The 14390-nt window shown below is 62.5% G+C and overlaps 1 protein-coding gene across 2 annotated transcripts; it reads left to right on the plus strand.

The window, feature by feature from the left end:
* Positions 1-5192: 5192 nt before the first annotated feature.
* Positions 5193-11671, plus strand: C1QTNF6 (C1q and TNF related 6). 2 transcript variants are annotated; one of them, XM_036458632.2, is made up of 3 exons: positions 5193-5342; positions 7727-7985; positions 9591-11671. In XM_036458632.2, the coding sequence occupies exons 2-3, from the start codon at positions 7733-7735 to the stop codon at positions 10136-10138; spliced, it is 801 nt and encodes a 266-aa protein (XP_036314525.1). In that variant the 5' UTR covers positions 5193-5342; positions 7727-7732; the 3' UTR covers positions 10139-11671. The 2 variants fall into 2 exon arrangements, with proteins under 2 accessions (XP_036314525.1, XP_045443472.1); XM_045587516.1 differs by lacking the exon at positions 5193-5342 and adding an exon at positions 5722-5906.
* The last annotated feature ends 2719 nt before the right edge of the window (positions 11672-14390 follow it).

Below are 14390 nucleotides of genomic sequence, written 5' to 3' on the forward strand. Positions count from 1 at the left end.
AGAGAGAAAGAGACAGTTTGTTTTTTTTTAAATAATATATTTTTATTGATTCTGAGAGGAAGGGAGGGACAGGAAGAGATAAAAACATCAATGATGAGAGAATCCTTGATCGGCTGCCGAAGAGGCAGCTGTGAATCCTTCCCACCCTCCTCACTCTGGAATTGCCTGAGTTTGAATCCCAGCTCATCCATTCACTACCTGTTTGACCTGGAGCCAGCTCATTAAGCTTTCTGGGCCTCGGTTGCCTCTTCCCTGAGAGGAGGACAAGAGCACCTGTCTCTCTTATTAGGAGCTTTAAATGAGTTAATATTTACAAACAGCTTAGAACCGTGCCCAGTGCATTGTAGCCACTAGGTGTTCAATAAACATGAGAAGTGGGGGTGGACGTCTCCTGGGGGGTTGAGGGGGCTATGACCGGCTGAGCGTGACGAGGGAACTGGAGTCTGTGCACAGGGAAGGAGGCGTGGGAGACAGCCAAGGTGCTGAGCACAGCTCTGGTATCCACTTTATAGCTGAAGACAGTGAGGCTTGCTTAGGCCATGTGACTTGCCCAGTGGCAGCACCAGAGGTAGGAGCAAGAACCCTGTTTTCCTAGCCCCCAGTCCAGTGTCTGCAGTTTTTTAAAACTACAGTAACGAGGGCCGGGTATCAGGAGTGGTGTTGGGAGTGGAGAGAGCTCTGAGGACACTGGTGCCAGCTCCTTGGTGGCCATCGGGCAGTGGCCGGCAATGCTCGTAGTCCTGACCGCCAGCCCAGGCCCCACGGGACCTCAGTCGCCTCCTACAGGTCCAGCCACTGCCTAGCAACCCCTGCAGCCGAGGCCAGGCAGTGTGCACCCAGGGGTGAAGGACTGGCACACACTCGTGTGTGTGTGTGTGTGTGTGTGTGTGTGTGTGTGTGAGAGAGAGAGAGAGAGAGAGAGAGAGAGAGAGAGAGAGAGAGAGAGAGAGAGAGAGCGTGTTGAGGGCCAGACCAGCCTTCACTTTTTCACGGGCTCAAAGAAAGTGCCCTGGCCACACCTGGCATTCTCCAGGGTCCCGGACACCTCGGGTCTTGGCTCAGGCCCTGGAGACACAGCCTGTAGGCAGGCAGGCTGGATCCCATGTCCTCCGTGGCCATCTTGTTAAAGGGGGAAATGAGGCCTGCAATGGCACATGGCCTCTTCGTGCTGCTATCTGCTCTAATGACCAGGAAATATGTCAATATTTGCCCTTGGGAACTGCCCGTCCTGTCGCATTCGGTCAACACGCCCAGAGCCTGTTTGGTTTCCCCGTCTGTACGAGGAGAGCTGTCTCTGAGCTCTGGTCTTCTGTCCGCTTTTCACACCGGGTGGGTCTCTCCTCTCCGGCCATAACAAACAGCAGCAATTACAAGAGGAACAGAGCGAACACAATGCCCATTACAGTGGCTAGTGAGCTCTCGGCCACACAATCAGGTTCGAACGCCAGCGCTACTGCTTCTTAGCTCCGCGTGCCTTTAGGCTAGCCCGGGACCCTCTTGGAGCCTCAGTTTCCTCATCCGTAAAGTGGGCTCCGTACCCCGATCTCATAGAACTGTTTGCAGGCACCGCGGAGGCCGGCGCTGTGCTCTGCGGCCCGCAGGGGGCGCCAGGCACCTCCTTCTCGCCTCTGGGAGCCCGACGCCGCTCGGCTCGGCCAGACTCGGTTTCATTCGTGCCCAATCGGATCCGCTCGGTCAGACTCGGCAATATTCGGCTATGCTCGGCAACACTCGGCCGGCTCGGCCAGCTCGGCCCTGTTCGGGTCTGTTCGGCTCCTCTCTGCGCAGGACACAGCACAGGCCCCGCCCCTGCACGGCGAGGTACCCGGATGCAGGCCCCGCGGCCGGCCGGAGCAGAGCCGCATCTTGGCGGTGTCCCCGCAGCCGGGGCGGCTTTGGCTGAGCCCTGGAAGGTGCGGAGCGAGGCTGCGACCCGCGGTGGCCTTCTCCCAGGACTTGAGGACGGAGTGGGCGGCGATGGGAGGGTCTGGGGTGGGGGAGTCACTCCCTTTAATTCTGCCCGCAGAGCCGGCCGTTTGCGTGGGGAGGGAGCCCGCTCCTGCACCGGTTCCCCTGAGCCTCAGCTCCCCCTCTGACAGTGAACAGGGTCCGAGGGCCTGGGCGGCGCTGGCTCTTTCCTCCTGGGGCCTCTTGGAGCCTCGGTTTCCTCTTCTGTGCAGTGGGACAGTTCCCCCAATTCGGGTTAACGCCTTTTGAATCAGCCGTGGGTTGCAGAAGGCCCAGGATGGAGAAACTGAGTCCAGAGAGTGAAGTCCACCCAGTTAGTCAAAGGAGGGGCTCAGGGGGACTAGGGCGCGAGGGAGCCCGCCCACCTTGCGGGAGTGGGGTTTGGGGGAAGCCGTGGGCGCCCCCATCAGCCCTGCAGGTCTCAGCGGGCTCTTCCTCCTCCTTTCCCCTCCCCTCAGCTCCCTAAGGTGGTGGGCGGGGTGGGTGGGAACATCACTGGCCTAAAGGCGCTACCCGTTCTCTCCGGTTTCCAGTTGGTGGCGCTCACGGTTTCCTTTGTTTGATCTCTTAATTGGTTACTGTCCTTGGGCGGTTGGATGGGTGACTGGCCAGTCACCACTCCCGTGGCTGACTCCAGGAATCGTCTGGATCTTTCTCACACTTCTGACAGGCACCCGGTTCCCACGGCTTTGTAAGCACTGCTGAAATGTCACAGTTTGTCTACCTTCTCCCAAGGCTTGGCTGGGAGGCGGATTCTGAGCGTCTGCGCTTCATTTTTCTCCTCTGTGCCCAAGGAGAACGGGCGCAGCCCCTCGGCACATTCAGAGTTCGGCCAAGGAGAAGCGCCGAGGGGCGGCCAGTGTAGAGTAACCGGTGTCCCACCAGGCTGCTCAGATGGCCCGGGCTCCCTGGTCCCTCACACCCAGAGGCTCGGAGGTAGGAAGACAGGCCCAAGGCCTCGGAGAAGGCAGGCGGAGGAGCTGAGGCACACCCGGGTTTGTGTGCCCCAGGCCTGGAGCTCGGTCTCCAAGCTGCCGGGGACCGAGGGACGAGGCACAAAGGGGGGCATTTCAGGAAAGCTGGGAGGAGAGCCAGACTCTGTTCAAGAGAGTGAAGGACAAATATTAATATTTGTCAGTCCTGCTCTCATCTGCCCTGCCCCCAGCCAGCTGCCCTGCACCCAGGGGGACAGGGGCTGTTTTCAGGGGCGCCGGTGTGGCTGGGGGCCAAAGGATGGGGCCTAGAACCTGGGGAGTCTGGTGCCTTCCCCGGGTTTGGCCTCCTCACCTGTTCAGTGGGGTGAGCAGCCTTCCCCGCAGGGAGAGCACAGTGCCTGCCACGTAAGAGGCCCTGACAAAACCATTTCCGTGTCCCCCTCCTGCTCCCCGTCCATGTTTCCTTCCCTCCCCCCTTTCTCCCATGCTAGGCTTTTTAAACCAAAACCCAGCTGTCTCCCCTCCCAGTGCTGCTGACTCAGCGCTTTTCCTGGCGGCAGCAGCAGCAAGGGGAGGGTGGGAGTGACTCCCTGGCTCCCTCCCTCTGCAGCCCTGGCTCTGCGCCTGGGAGTGCTACTGGGGGCAGGGCCACACGGAGGACATGGCCAGAGTGGACCTGACCGTTTTCCCAGCAGCCATAGTCCTTTCTGCTTTCCTTTGGGGCCCTGGGACCCCCAAATAGACGTGGGGGGCCCCAGGCGGGCTTGGGAGGGAGAAGCAGCAGAGCTAGATCTTGGGGGAGTCTGGCCGTCGTCCCAGCTTGGACTGCTGTCTGCTGTGTGACCTTGAGCCACATCTTGCCCTCCCTGGATCGCAGTGTCCCCGCGGGACAGATGGAGGAGTTGGTTGAGGTCATCTCTAAGCGTCCTTCCAGGGACAGCCAGCTGTTTGGTCATCTCCCAAAGAGGAAAACAGCCTCCGGTGGGAGCTGGCCACGGCCACACAGCCCAGCGGCGTTCCGTCTCCACTCCCGGCTCACCTGCGGGGCTCGGTGGGCGGGTTTGGGCCCCACAGTCCAGACTTTAGTGAGCCCTCCAAGATCACTGCACTCCTGCACCTCCAGGGGTGGTCATGTCTCCCCTCTCCCGGCAAACCCTGAACCGTGCCCATGTGCCCTCGTGGGAACGCCCGTGGGATGGAGAGCACTTCCGCTCTGCAGAATTGTGGCTCCTTTTCACCAGCGGCGTGGCACGGGAGTCACACCAGCTCCTTTCCCACGACCGGGGGGGCTCCTTCAAATACTGGATCTGAAGACCCACTGAGTGCGGGAGGCCCCTGCGAAGAGGAGGCCTGGACCAGGCCGTAGGTGCTCAACAATTAGAATGAGCCTGGCTGGTGTGGCTCAGCGGTTGGGCGTCAACTTGCGAACCAAGAGGTCACGGTTTGATTCCCGGTCAAGGCGCATGCCCAGGTTGTGGGCTCCATCCCCTGTGTGGGGCGTGCAGGAGGCAGCCGACGGATGATTCTCTTTCACCATTGATGTTTCTATCTCCCTCTCCCTTTCTGAAATCAATAAAGACATTTTTAATGTAGAATGTGAGGGTGCTGGGAGCAAGGGGTATGGACCGGCTCTGCGCTGGGTTCTCTGGCTGCAGGCGATGGGGCTGCAGCCTGACCAGGAGGAAGCTGAGGCAGGACCCTGTGGGCACCTGGGGGCATTTCCACGGGGCACTGGCTAAGACCAGGAGGATGAATCAATCGTGGCAGAACTGTAGGCAGAGGAGGAGGACTTTGGCATCCATTGGGGTGGGGGTTTTGTCCAGCTGCCACCCTGATAGCCCAGCAGGTAACGCCTTCACTCAGCAAACCTTGGCGGGCCTCTCCCTGCCTGGCAGAGATGCGGCTGGCACTAGAGTTCTGCAGACACAGAGTCACTAGGGGATGGTGGTACCAGAATTGGAACTGAGCTGCTGGGCTGGTGCCTGTGCCCTCTCCCCTTTTCAGCTTAACCTGGGGGCCACCAGCACAGGATTCCAGAGCTGTCTCCCCTTCCCAAGCAACTGAAGGGGCTCCTGACTCCCTCACCCCCTACCTCAGGGGCTTCTGGTCGCTCCTGGTGCTGACTTTTTGGGCCTCTGTGTCCAACAAGACCCGCCAAAGAGTTAAGCAAAGGAAATCCAGAGCTCCCATTATCTCGGCTGGAGGGGAAGGAGCAGGGAGGAGGGGACGTGGGAAGCCAGCTCAGCCCTCTTCCTCCGCCCGCCCTCCCTCCCTGGATTCCTCCCTCTCGCCCTGCCTCCATCCCTTACTCCCTCCTCCTCCGCTTGGCCTGGGGGTCTGGGCCAGCAACCAGTTATTACTGCAGACATGGGCCAAGGAGCCAGAGGCTGACCCGAGGCCCGGGGTCTGTGAGCGGCGGGCGAGCCTGCGGGACGGAGGGTGAGTGAGGGAGGTCTTGCATTTCCCACGGGCAGGAGGCTGGGGCCAGAGCCTGGGATTCCTCTCCTCCCTCCTGGCTTCCTGGACACATCTCAGGCCCTGCACCATCCCACCAGGCTCTCCCTTCCCCACCCCCTCCTGTGACTGAGCCTCAGCCCCTGGTGAGGGGCTGCCCCCTGCTGCTCCTGGCTTGTGCCCACCCTGGTGGGCCTGGCCCTTCCCCCACCCCAAAGAGACCCCAGCTCCTGAGTGGAGGCAGCAGGGAGCCTCTGGCACCCTCAGTGGCATGGCCCCCCACACTCCCTGCCTGGCACCCTCCTCCATGCCAGTTGGTGATCCGGGCTGGGCTGTGGCTTTTGTTTAAGGCTGCTTTGCTTCCCGTCCCCCAGGCCAGGAAGTCTGTGTCCCAGAGCTCTTGACTGTCCTCTGGCTGGAGCCCACAGCCAGGTCCCCAAACGGGCCAGTCCTCTGCAGGAGTCCCGGGCTGCCCGCCCTGCCCTGTCCCGGGAGGAGGTCACGCTGGGCAGAAGGAGCAGCGAACTTTTTATTAAGAGTCTTTGGCAGGTCAGCCAGCTTCGCTGTGCTTACACCTTCCCAGCAACCCGGCGGGAATGGCCGTGTCCTCTCCTTGTGGGCGCCCAGGAGCAGGGAAGCCAGAAGGTCCCACCTCCAGGCCCAGGGCTCCGGCTCCTCAGCGAGCCTGGGATTTCACGTCTGACTCCGGGGAAACGGGATTGTTGGTTTTCTCAAAACCGCTGGGATGTGCAGTTTACAAACAAGAGGTGAGGGTGGTCCTCACGGCCAGAGAGGATGCTGGTCTGTGTGGGTGTGACCTGCCTTACAGAGCAGAACCAGGACACTGACCAGGGGGCCAGGGCCAGGGGCAGGAGCTGGGGGACGGCCACCTCCAGGAGGGGGCGATGGCTGGGGAGGCTGCCCGGCACCCTCTCGCTTCTGCTACCAGCCAGCCCTGGGGAGGGGAGGCGCTCAGGAGAGGGCCTCTGCCCCTTTAAAACCTAGCTCTTACCACAGAGCGCAGAGAGACAGGGTGGCATTTAAAACAATACCTTCGCTACGGGTAGTAACCACAGGAAAAATATTTTTGACTTGTACTAAATGTTAAAGGAGAACAAAAAGGAAATAAACAAAGAAACGCCAGAAGGTGTAAAAACCAGCCGGGGTTTCAAAAGCCGCGTTTCTGATCGTGCGATATCTCAGGCCAGCCCCCGAAGGCTGCCTGCCCGGCTTCCTGACCCCCCAGCCCGGCCCGTGTCCAGCGGCTGGCGTCCAGCTACTTCCGGCCCCTCTCCAGGAACGCTGGCTCCCGCCTCCCTCGCCAAGGCCAGAGCAGGTCCTCACCAACCCTGGCCTTCTCTGAGCCTTTTCAGGTTTCCAGGCTTCCTGGTCCTGCCCCTTAATTCCAATTTACCACCTTGGCAGCTGATTGGCAGGTCTACTATGATTGACACCACCTCTTTCCAATGATTTAACTCCCGCCTGAGGCTTCCCTGCAAGGACTCGGTGTGAGGTCCTGCAGGTGGTTGATGCCCAGAGGAGAGAAGCTGGCACCAGCCTGTGCCAAGGTCCCTGCTCCGGGGTGCACACTCTCTTGGTTCTAATGTGTCCCCCCAGGAGCACCCCCTCCCTTGCAGGAAGGTCCCTGCAGGCCAGCAGTGGCTGCGGCGGACTCCTCACTGCTCCCCAATATAACACCCCCCCCCCACACACACACACACACATGCAGAACCCTGTGTGCTCTCGGATGGAAGTGGCTGCCTGTCTGCTAGAATGAATGAACTTCCCTGGCTTCTTTGTCAGGAGGACCTCGTGCTCATGCCCCAAACCATGGGCTCAGCCACGAGTCCCCTCCCCTCAGAGCAAGCCTGCGGGATCCTTTGTGTCTGTCCCAGGGGCCCCTCACTTGTCCTTGGTGAGAGGGCAGGCCGGAGGGAGCCGGGAGGGTGGAAGAGCATTTGACAGTCTCAGTGGTTCTGGCACAGGGGCTGCTGGGGCACCTTCCTCGCCCACCCCCAGCCCAGGTCTCCCGGAGCCGCCTCTGCTCTGGGCCGTGGCTCTCTCTGGGGGGGTGGGGGGCTTCCTCCTTCCGGGACCTTGGGTGGCAGAGCCCTCGGAGACTGGGCTCCTTCCGGGAGACTCAGTCTCCAGGCCCTGCCCTGCCCTGCCTGCCACGAGTCTCTGGGACCTTGAAGAACTTGCTCCTCTGGGTGGACCTCAGTGTTCCGGTCTGTTAAATGGATGCACTGGCGTTCTTCCCCGAGTTATGTCAGGAACGCACTTGCTATGGGTGGCAACATCCGTGCGGGCACGGGCACCGTGGGGATGGTAATTTAGGTACCCTGTCTGTCCCCCCTCCCCTGCTCCAGGCCACCATGGAGACAGCTGCCCTGGACCTCCTGTGGACGGCACTTCTGCTCCCTCTCCTGGTGTCTGGGGTCCCCACCGAGGAGCACACCTCTGGGGACGCTGTGGCCTCTGGTGCCCCCGGGCGCTGCCGACAGTGCTGTGACTCCGGGGACCCGCTGGCCCCTGCCTATGCCGCCGACGAGTCCTCCGCCTCTCCATCCTCCCTTCCCTACGTGTGGCCTGAGGTCAGGCCCTACATTAACATGACCATCCTGAAGGGTGAGTGCTCGTCCGTGGCTCAGGCCGACTGGCCGGGTCGGGGACATGGAGGGCGGGTGGGGGGGAGGGGGCTGTCTTCCTGGGCCTGGGGGGTGGGGGGAGGTGGAGGAAGCAGGAGAAACCAGGACAGAAAACGATTCCCGACCCTTTCGCCCACACATGAATTAAGACGCCTACTATGTGTCAGGACTCTTCTGAGTTCTGGGGCTGGAGCATGAACAAATCAGAGATACCCGCCACCAGTGCGCTTCCATTCGGGTGGGGGAGGCGGCCAGCGATGCGCATACGGCCCGGGTGAACGAGATGATACAGCGTTTGATGGTGACAAATGCCGTGGGGGTGGCAGGGTGGGCGGGTGAGGGACATCGGGCGTGCGGGTGTCCAGGCAGGTTGCCAATCACACAGGATGGGCAGTTCCCACGGAAGGAGAAGCATCCCAGGCAAAAGGAGCAGCAGGGTCAAAGGCCCCGGGCAGGAGCGGGCCTGGGTTTTAAAGGGGCAGCAGCAGGGAAAGAAGATGAAGCAGGGCCCAGGTCGGACTTGGATTTCCCCCCTGGGTGAGATGGGGAGTGGGGCCGGGTTTGGGCAGAGGGAACTACTTGGGATCAGGTCCCTCAAGACAAGTGGCCCCCTGATTCCCATGTTCAAGGTCAGCCCGGAGCAAGAGGCATGTCTGCCTGGGGGTCAGGGGAGTTGCTACCAGCCGCCCGGGCAGGTGGACATGGGCCGAGCAGTGCTAGGTCAGTGGTCGGCAAACCACAGCTCGCGAGCCACACGCAGCTCTTTGGCCCCTGGAGTGTGGCTCTTCCACAAAACACCACATGCGGGCGCGCACACACAGTGCGCTGGAAACTTCGTGGCCCGTGCGCAGAAGGCGGTTTTCTGGGCGAGTCCATTTTGAAGTCGTGGTTCCAACACCGAGCCACACTCAAGGGCCAAAGAGCCAGCTGCGGCTGGCGAGCCGCGGTTTGCCAACCACTGTGCTGGGCGAACGGTCCTGCTGCGTGTTTGCGGAGTTCGCAGCGTGCTTTCCCACGCCGCCTTTGCTGAGGGCTGGCGGACACGCCTGTGAGGTGCGTGTGACCCTTTTCAACATACAACCAGGACCCCAGCTGTGGCCGGGTCCACGGGGGCGGGGAGGGAGGGGTGTAAAGCCCACCAAGGGCTGCCTGGCTCCTCCCAGGGGTGCTTTCCTTGGGTGCTTTCCTTGGTTCCTTCTTTGGGTCAGAAGTGCAAAGTGCACCCTGCCCTTGCCCATCCCCGCTGGAGCTGGCTTCATGCAGTGTCCCCCTTCCCTGAGCCCCCAGCGGGACCCTCTCTCCCGGGAAGGCGGGGGGTGGGCGGGGGTGGAGACACACTGGAGGCAGAGCCTGCCTCTCCTGCTCCTGTGCTGGGCGACCCTGGGCGAGTCACTTACCCTCTCTGTGAGTGGCCATGGTCCGTGTCTTCTCCAGAGGGGCATTCGGGGAGGCCATGCCTGGCGCGCAGTAGGTGCACAGATGCTGGCTCCTCTGGCCTTCCTCTGGGCAGACAAGTGTAGGTGCCCCCTTCGGTCCGGCCCGGCGGCCCCGGGGGCCTGCCCTGACTTCTCCTTTGTTCCCACAGGTGACAAAGGGGACCGAGGCCCGCTGGGCACCCCCGGGAGGCTGGGCAGGGAGGGTCCCCGGGGAGAGCGAGGCCCCCAGGGCAGCAAGGGCGACAAGGGGCAGGCGGGCAGCCCGGGCGGCCCATGCCAGACCCGCTTCTCGGCCTTCTCCGTGGGCCGCCGGACGGCCCTGCACAGCAGCGAGGGCTTCCAGCCGCTGCTCTTCGACACGGTCTTCGCGAACCCGGACGGGCACTTCGACCTGGCCGCCGGCCACTTCGCCGCCCCGCTGGGCGGCCTCTACTTCTTCAGCCTCAACGTGCACAGCTGGAACTTCAAGGAGACCTACGTGCACGTGATGCACAACGAGGAGGCGGCCGTGATCCTGTACGCGCAGCCCAGCGACCGCAGCATCATGCAGAGCCAGAGCGTGATGCTGGCCCTGGCGCCCGGCGACCGCGTCTGGGCGCGGCTCTTCAAGCGCGAGCGGGAGAACGCCATCTACAGCGACGACGTGGACATCTACATCACCTTCAGCGGCCACCTCGTCAAGCCCGAGGACGACTAGCGCCTCCCGCTGGGGCGGCTCCCGGGGGCGCCCGCCCCCCGCAGGGCCTCAGCGTCCCCCTCTGTAAGGCGGGCCCGGGGGCCCAGGCACTCTGGGTGGCCCTCCTCTTCCTCCCCTCCCTCCCCGGCTGTCTCTGCCGCTCCCCGCTCCTGCACAGATCGTGAGAAGCCGCCTCACCTGAACGCTCCACAGCCTTCCCAGCCTGTCAGACCAGCACGTCTCCGACTGGAACCTGCACATGAGTCACCCCGGGGACTGTTCTTGCCCAAACGCAGATTCCATCGGGCAGGCGTGGGTGAGTGGGCCCAGGACGCTGCGTGTCCGAGCGGTTCATGGGTGACACTCCCATGGCTGGTCTGTGGGCCGCGCTGGAGTGACCAGACTCTAGAACCTTCTCCCTAAGCTTTTCGAGCCCTCTGAGCCTCCTAGAATCATCACGGCATCCTTAAGCACCCTCACTTCTCTGACTGCCCCTCCTCCCTCCCTCTCTCCCTCTCGCCTGCACCATTACTGCTCATTTTGTCATTCATCCGACCTCAGGAGGGAGCTCACTGTGCGGCCCGGGAGCGCTGGGCGGGTCAAACACAGACCTGTGCTCGGTGGGCACACACCCGGCCCTGGTGCGAGGCGGAGGGTTCCAGGGCCTGACCCGGAGGAACGCATGGTGCTCTTGTCACAAAAGTCTGGGCTCCGGGCATTCAGACACCGTGGCCCCTCCTCACCCACGGTCCCCCAGGCTGGTGGGACAGGGCCCCTGAGGTGGGGTGTTCCCTGCCCCCTCTCATTCCTACTCATCGCCTGTCCTTAAAGCAGCCCCAGCCCCACAGCCCCCACACGGCTGTGTGGTCCCCTGCGAGGGCTCCTGTCCCCCTCACAGCACCCTCCCTGCCCCAGCCCAGCCCACCCTGCCTAAGGCGCCTGGCCTGGGTTCTCCCCAGCCCCCCGCCCCGGCAGGCCCTGATGTCTGTCCCCAGGTGCTCTCTGACCCTCGTGTCCCCTCTTGCCGGCCCGATGTCCCCACTCTCTGAGCGTTAAGGTGCTGGAGACCCACCGTCTCCCCTGGCCTGGTGCTGCCTTGGGAAAGGCCAGGGCCGAGGCGCCAGGCTTCGGACCCTCAGCGGGTCTGAGGAACTGAAGCGGGTAACCTTCCGGCCAGTCAGGGGGACCCTCCCTCCTCTGAGCCATGATGCCGAGAGGCCCAGGCCATGTAAGGGACACAGGCTTCCCTCCCCTTCTCCGCTCCCGGGGGGGGGGGCGTGTTGTCAGCCTGGTGGCCCCCAGCCTTCCTCTCCCCCGGCCAGGAGGCCCGACCTCTCCCCAGAGGCGGCCTCCGGTCTTGGTGCTCACGCAGACTCTGGAAAGAGGGGCCCGGGAGGTCTCTGGTGCTCACTTATAGCCAAGGGGCCACGTGGCGGCTGCGTGGCTGGGGGTGGTCGCAGGGCCTGACTGTGCGCAGGCCAGGCACAGCCCCTCCCAGCCGCCTGCACCTGCCCTGCTGTCCAGCGTGAATAAAGGTTGCATGTCTTCTTGGCAGTTCAGCCTGGTTCTTTCTGCTCAGCGCCCTTGGGAGACTCCAGGGACCCCGATCCAGAGAGACTGAAGAGGCTCCCTCCCTCGGGCAGCCCGTCTGCTCTGGACTCGGCGGAACCGCCTCAGTGTCTGCTGTGGGTCACCCTGCCTGTGGCCTCGGGGAAGTCCCGCTCCCCTGAGCCTCAGTTCCCTCGTCTGTGAAATGGGCATGACGAGGATAATCTACCTCACGAGGCGCCCTCGGGACTAGAAGAGAGGGTGCCTGGTGAGCGCCGAGTTCATCCTCTGAATCACTCCTAGGGAGCACCTACTGTGTGCTGGGTGCCCCACTACGCGCAGAGGCTGCAGGGAGGAGCACGCCCATCCTCTCCCTCGGAGAACACCGGTGGAGTCTAGTTCTGGTCAGGCCCTCACCTAAGGGTTTGGTCTTGTGTATTGTGTTTAATGTTTACGAGAGAACTGAGGGTGTTCTCCGGAGGAAAACACGTACCACGAGGACGGTGGCTGACTCTCTGAGCTCAGCGGCTGCTCTCAATGTATGTAAGATAGTCCCCGTGCATTCCCCTTGCCGAGTGCAGCGGGGCACCTGCACTGCGTGGGTGGCTGTCGCTGTGTTGGACGGCTTTCTGGGCAGCATGCGGGAGAACATTCTGGAAAGGATGAGCCACCAAACTGCCGAGGACTCAGCAGAGCCCGGCGGCCGGCCCCGTCGGAGCAGACAGGAGTCTGTTTCTTGGAGCCCCCTCCCCACCACCCTCCACATCAACACCCCACCCTCCGGCCACTGAGGAGGCATCCCGTCACCGATGACTGTGGCCCCGGGAGGGGAGCCGTCCCAGGCGTGCTCTGGGCCCAGGCTGGTGTGTATCCTCGGCCTATCCCGCACCTGGCTCCTGTCCTGGGGCCCTCGCCCATGGCCGCAGGCGGCTGGTGGTTTGCCGATGGCCGAGGCAGCAAAGCTTTGGAAACACCTTGCTGAGCAGAGGAGCTGACACATGTCTGGTGCACATGAAGGCCAAAGGCCCTGGCATTTCCAGGCCGCGCAGTCTGATGGAGCCGCGCAGGTCAGGGCTCCGAGACGGGGTGTCACCTGACCCACTGCAAGCACCACCTCCATCCCCGGGTCAGGGGCGGCCGCTGGGCTGTCTGGGCCGGGTTCCCCCACGGGACCCAGCTCCTGGCCTGGGGGCAGGGCCCCGATGGGTGGTCAGAGCCCCTAGAGCTGGCGACTCCCCAGTAGGCAAGGCTTGGAGGGGACTGGGCGAGAGCCTGGGAAACTGGAGGCCCCGGACCCGCTGCCTGGCCCTTGGGGACCTGGCCCCCTGGGAGTGCTGCGCTGCTGAGTCCCGCTGACTCCCACAGCTGGCGGACTGCCCACACAACCACATCCCCGCCCCGGCGCCATCCCTTCGGTGACGCAAAATGACATTTCCCCCTGGAATGTTAGGCCACAAGGAGGAAGGCTGAGGAGGGCCGGGAGGAGAGTGGGAGTCCGGGACCTCATCTTGTCTCCCCGTTGTTAGTCCACAGGCTCCTAATTTGGGGTTCTGAAAAGACGGTCATGAAGATAGCCTCAAACACCCCCCAGACTTCCACGGGGCCAAAGAGCACCCATCCAAATCCGCTGCCACAGACGAGGCCACCGCTGGGGCCCGGAGAGGCCGGACGCCCTGGCCAGCGCCCTGCACTCCTCCCCTCACCGGGCTTTGCCAGGGCTGGGCTGGATGGCCTGGGGCAAAGGCGGAAAGTATGGAGGGGGCAAGAGTGGCCAGACAGTTACCTGCGTGGAAACGGGCAGAGCCTGGTCCCGGGTGGGCTGGACCATCCCATGGGCGTGGGAGGGTGTGTCTGGAATCCTGGGAAGAAGATCCACCCGGGAGCCCCCTCCTCTGCCACACGGGATACGGGGAAGAGGGGAATTCTGAAGCCATTAACCAAGGAAAGCTGCTTAGTGGGAGGGGACCTTTAAGAAGGCCCTTGGAGCCGAAACCGGTTTGGCTCAGTGGATAGAGCGTTGGCCTGCCGACTGAAAGGTCCCAGGTTCGATTCCGGTCAGGGGCATGTACCTTGGTTGCAGGCACATCCCCAGTGGGAGGTATGCAAGAGGCAGCTGATTGATGATTCTCTCTCATCGATGTTTCTAACTCTCTATTCCTCTCCTTTCCTCTCTGTAAAAAAATCAGTGAAATATATTAAAAAAGGGGGGTTTTTGCCTTGGAGGATGAATGAGGGTTTGAAAGGCACCTGTTACAGGGGAAGGAAACAGTGGGATGAGTGACTGAGGGGGGACAGTCTACGTTCTGGACCACATGCTAGAGGAATGTTTGGGAAGGAGGATGGGGAGGAGATGGGATTTGAGACCGGACAGGTTGGGGCCAAGGTGGGAAAGGCCTTACATGTCAGGCTGCGTCTGGACTTGACGCAGGTGCTGGGGAGCAGCTGGAGGGATCTGAGCGGTGCAATCTCTGGTTAGAGTGGCTTCAGAGGCAGTCCCGGGTGGAGCATGGATTACAGGGAGCGGGTGGTGGTGGTAGTGGCTGGAGGCAGTTAGGGGCTGCGCCGTGGTCTGGGGGAGGACACGGAGCATGGCCTGGAGATGGAGTGAAGTGTGACAGTCATCAGGGGAGAGGGCTGTGCCCCCACTGGACTTTAAGGAGGCCCCAGACTTCCTAGCGGAGGGGCGGGAAGAGGGACAGGCGGGTCCCGCTCCGGCAAAGGGTCT

This window comes from Pipistrellus kuhlii, unplaced genomic scaffold, assembly GCF_014108245.1.
Source record: "Pipistrellus kuhlii isolate mPipKuh1 unplaced genomic scaffold, mPipKuh1.p scaffold_m20_p_3, whole genome shotgun sequence".
NCBI classification, from domain to species: Eukaryota; Metazoa; Chordata; class Mammalia; order Chiroptera; family Vespertilionidae; genus Pipistrellus; species Pipistrellus kuhlii.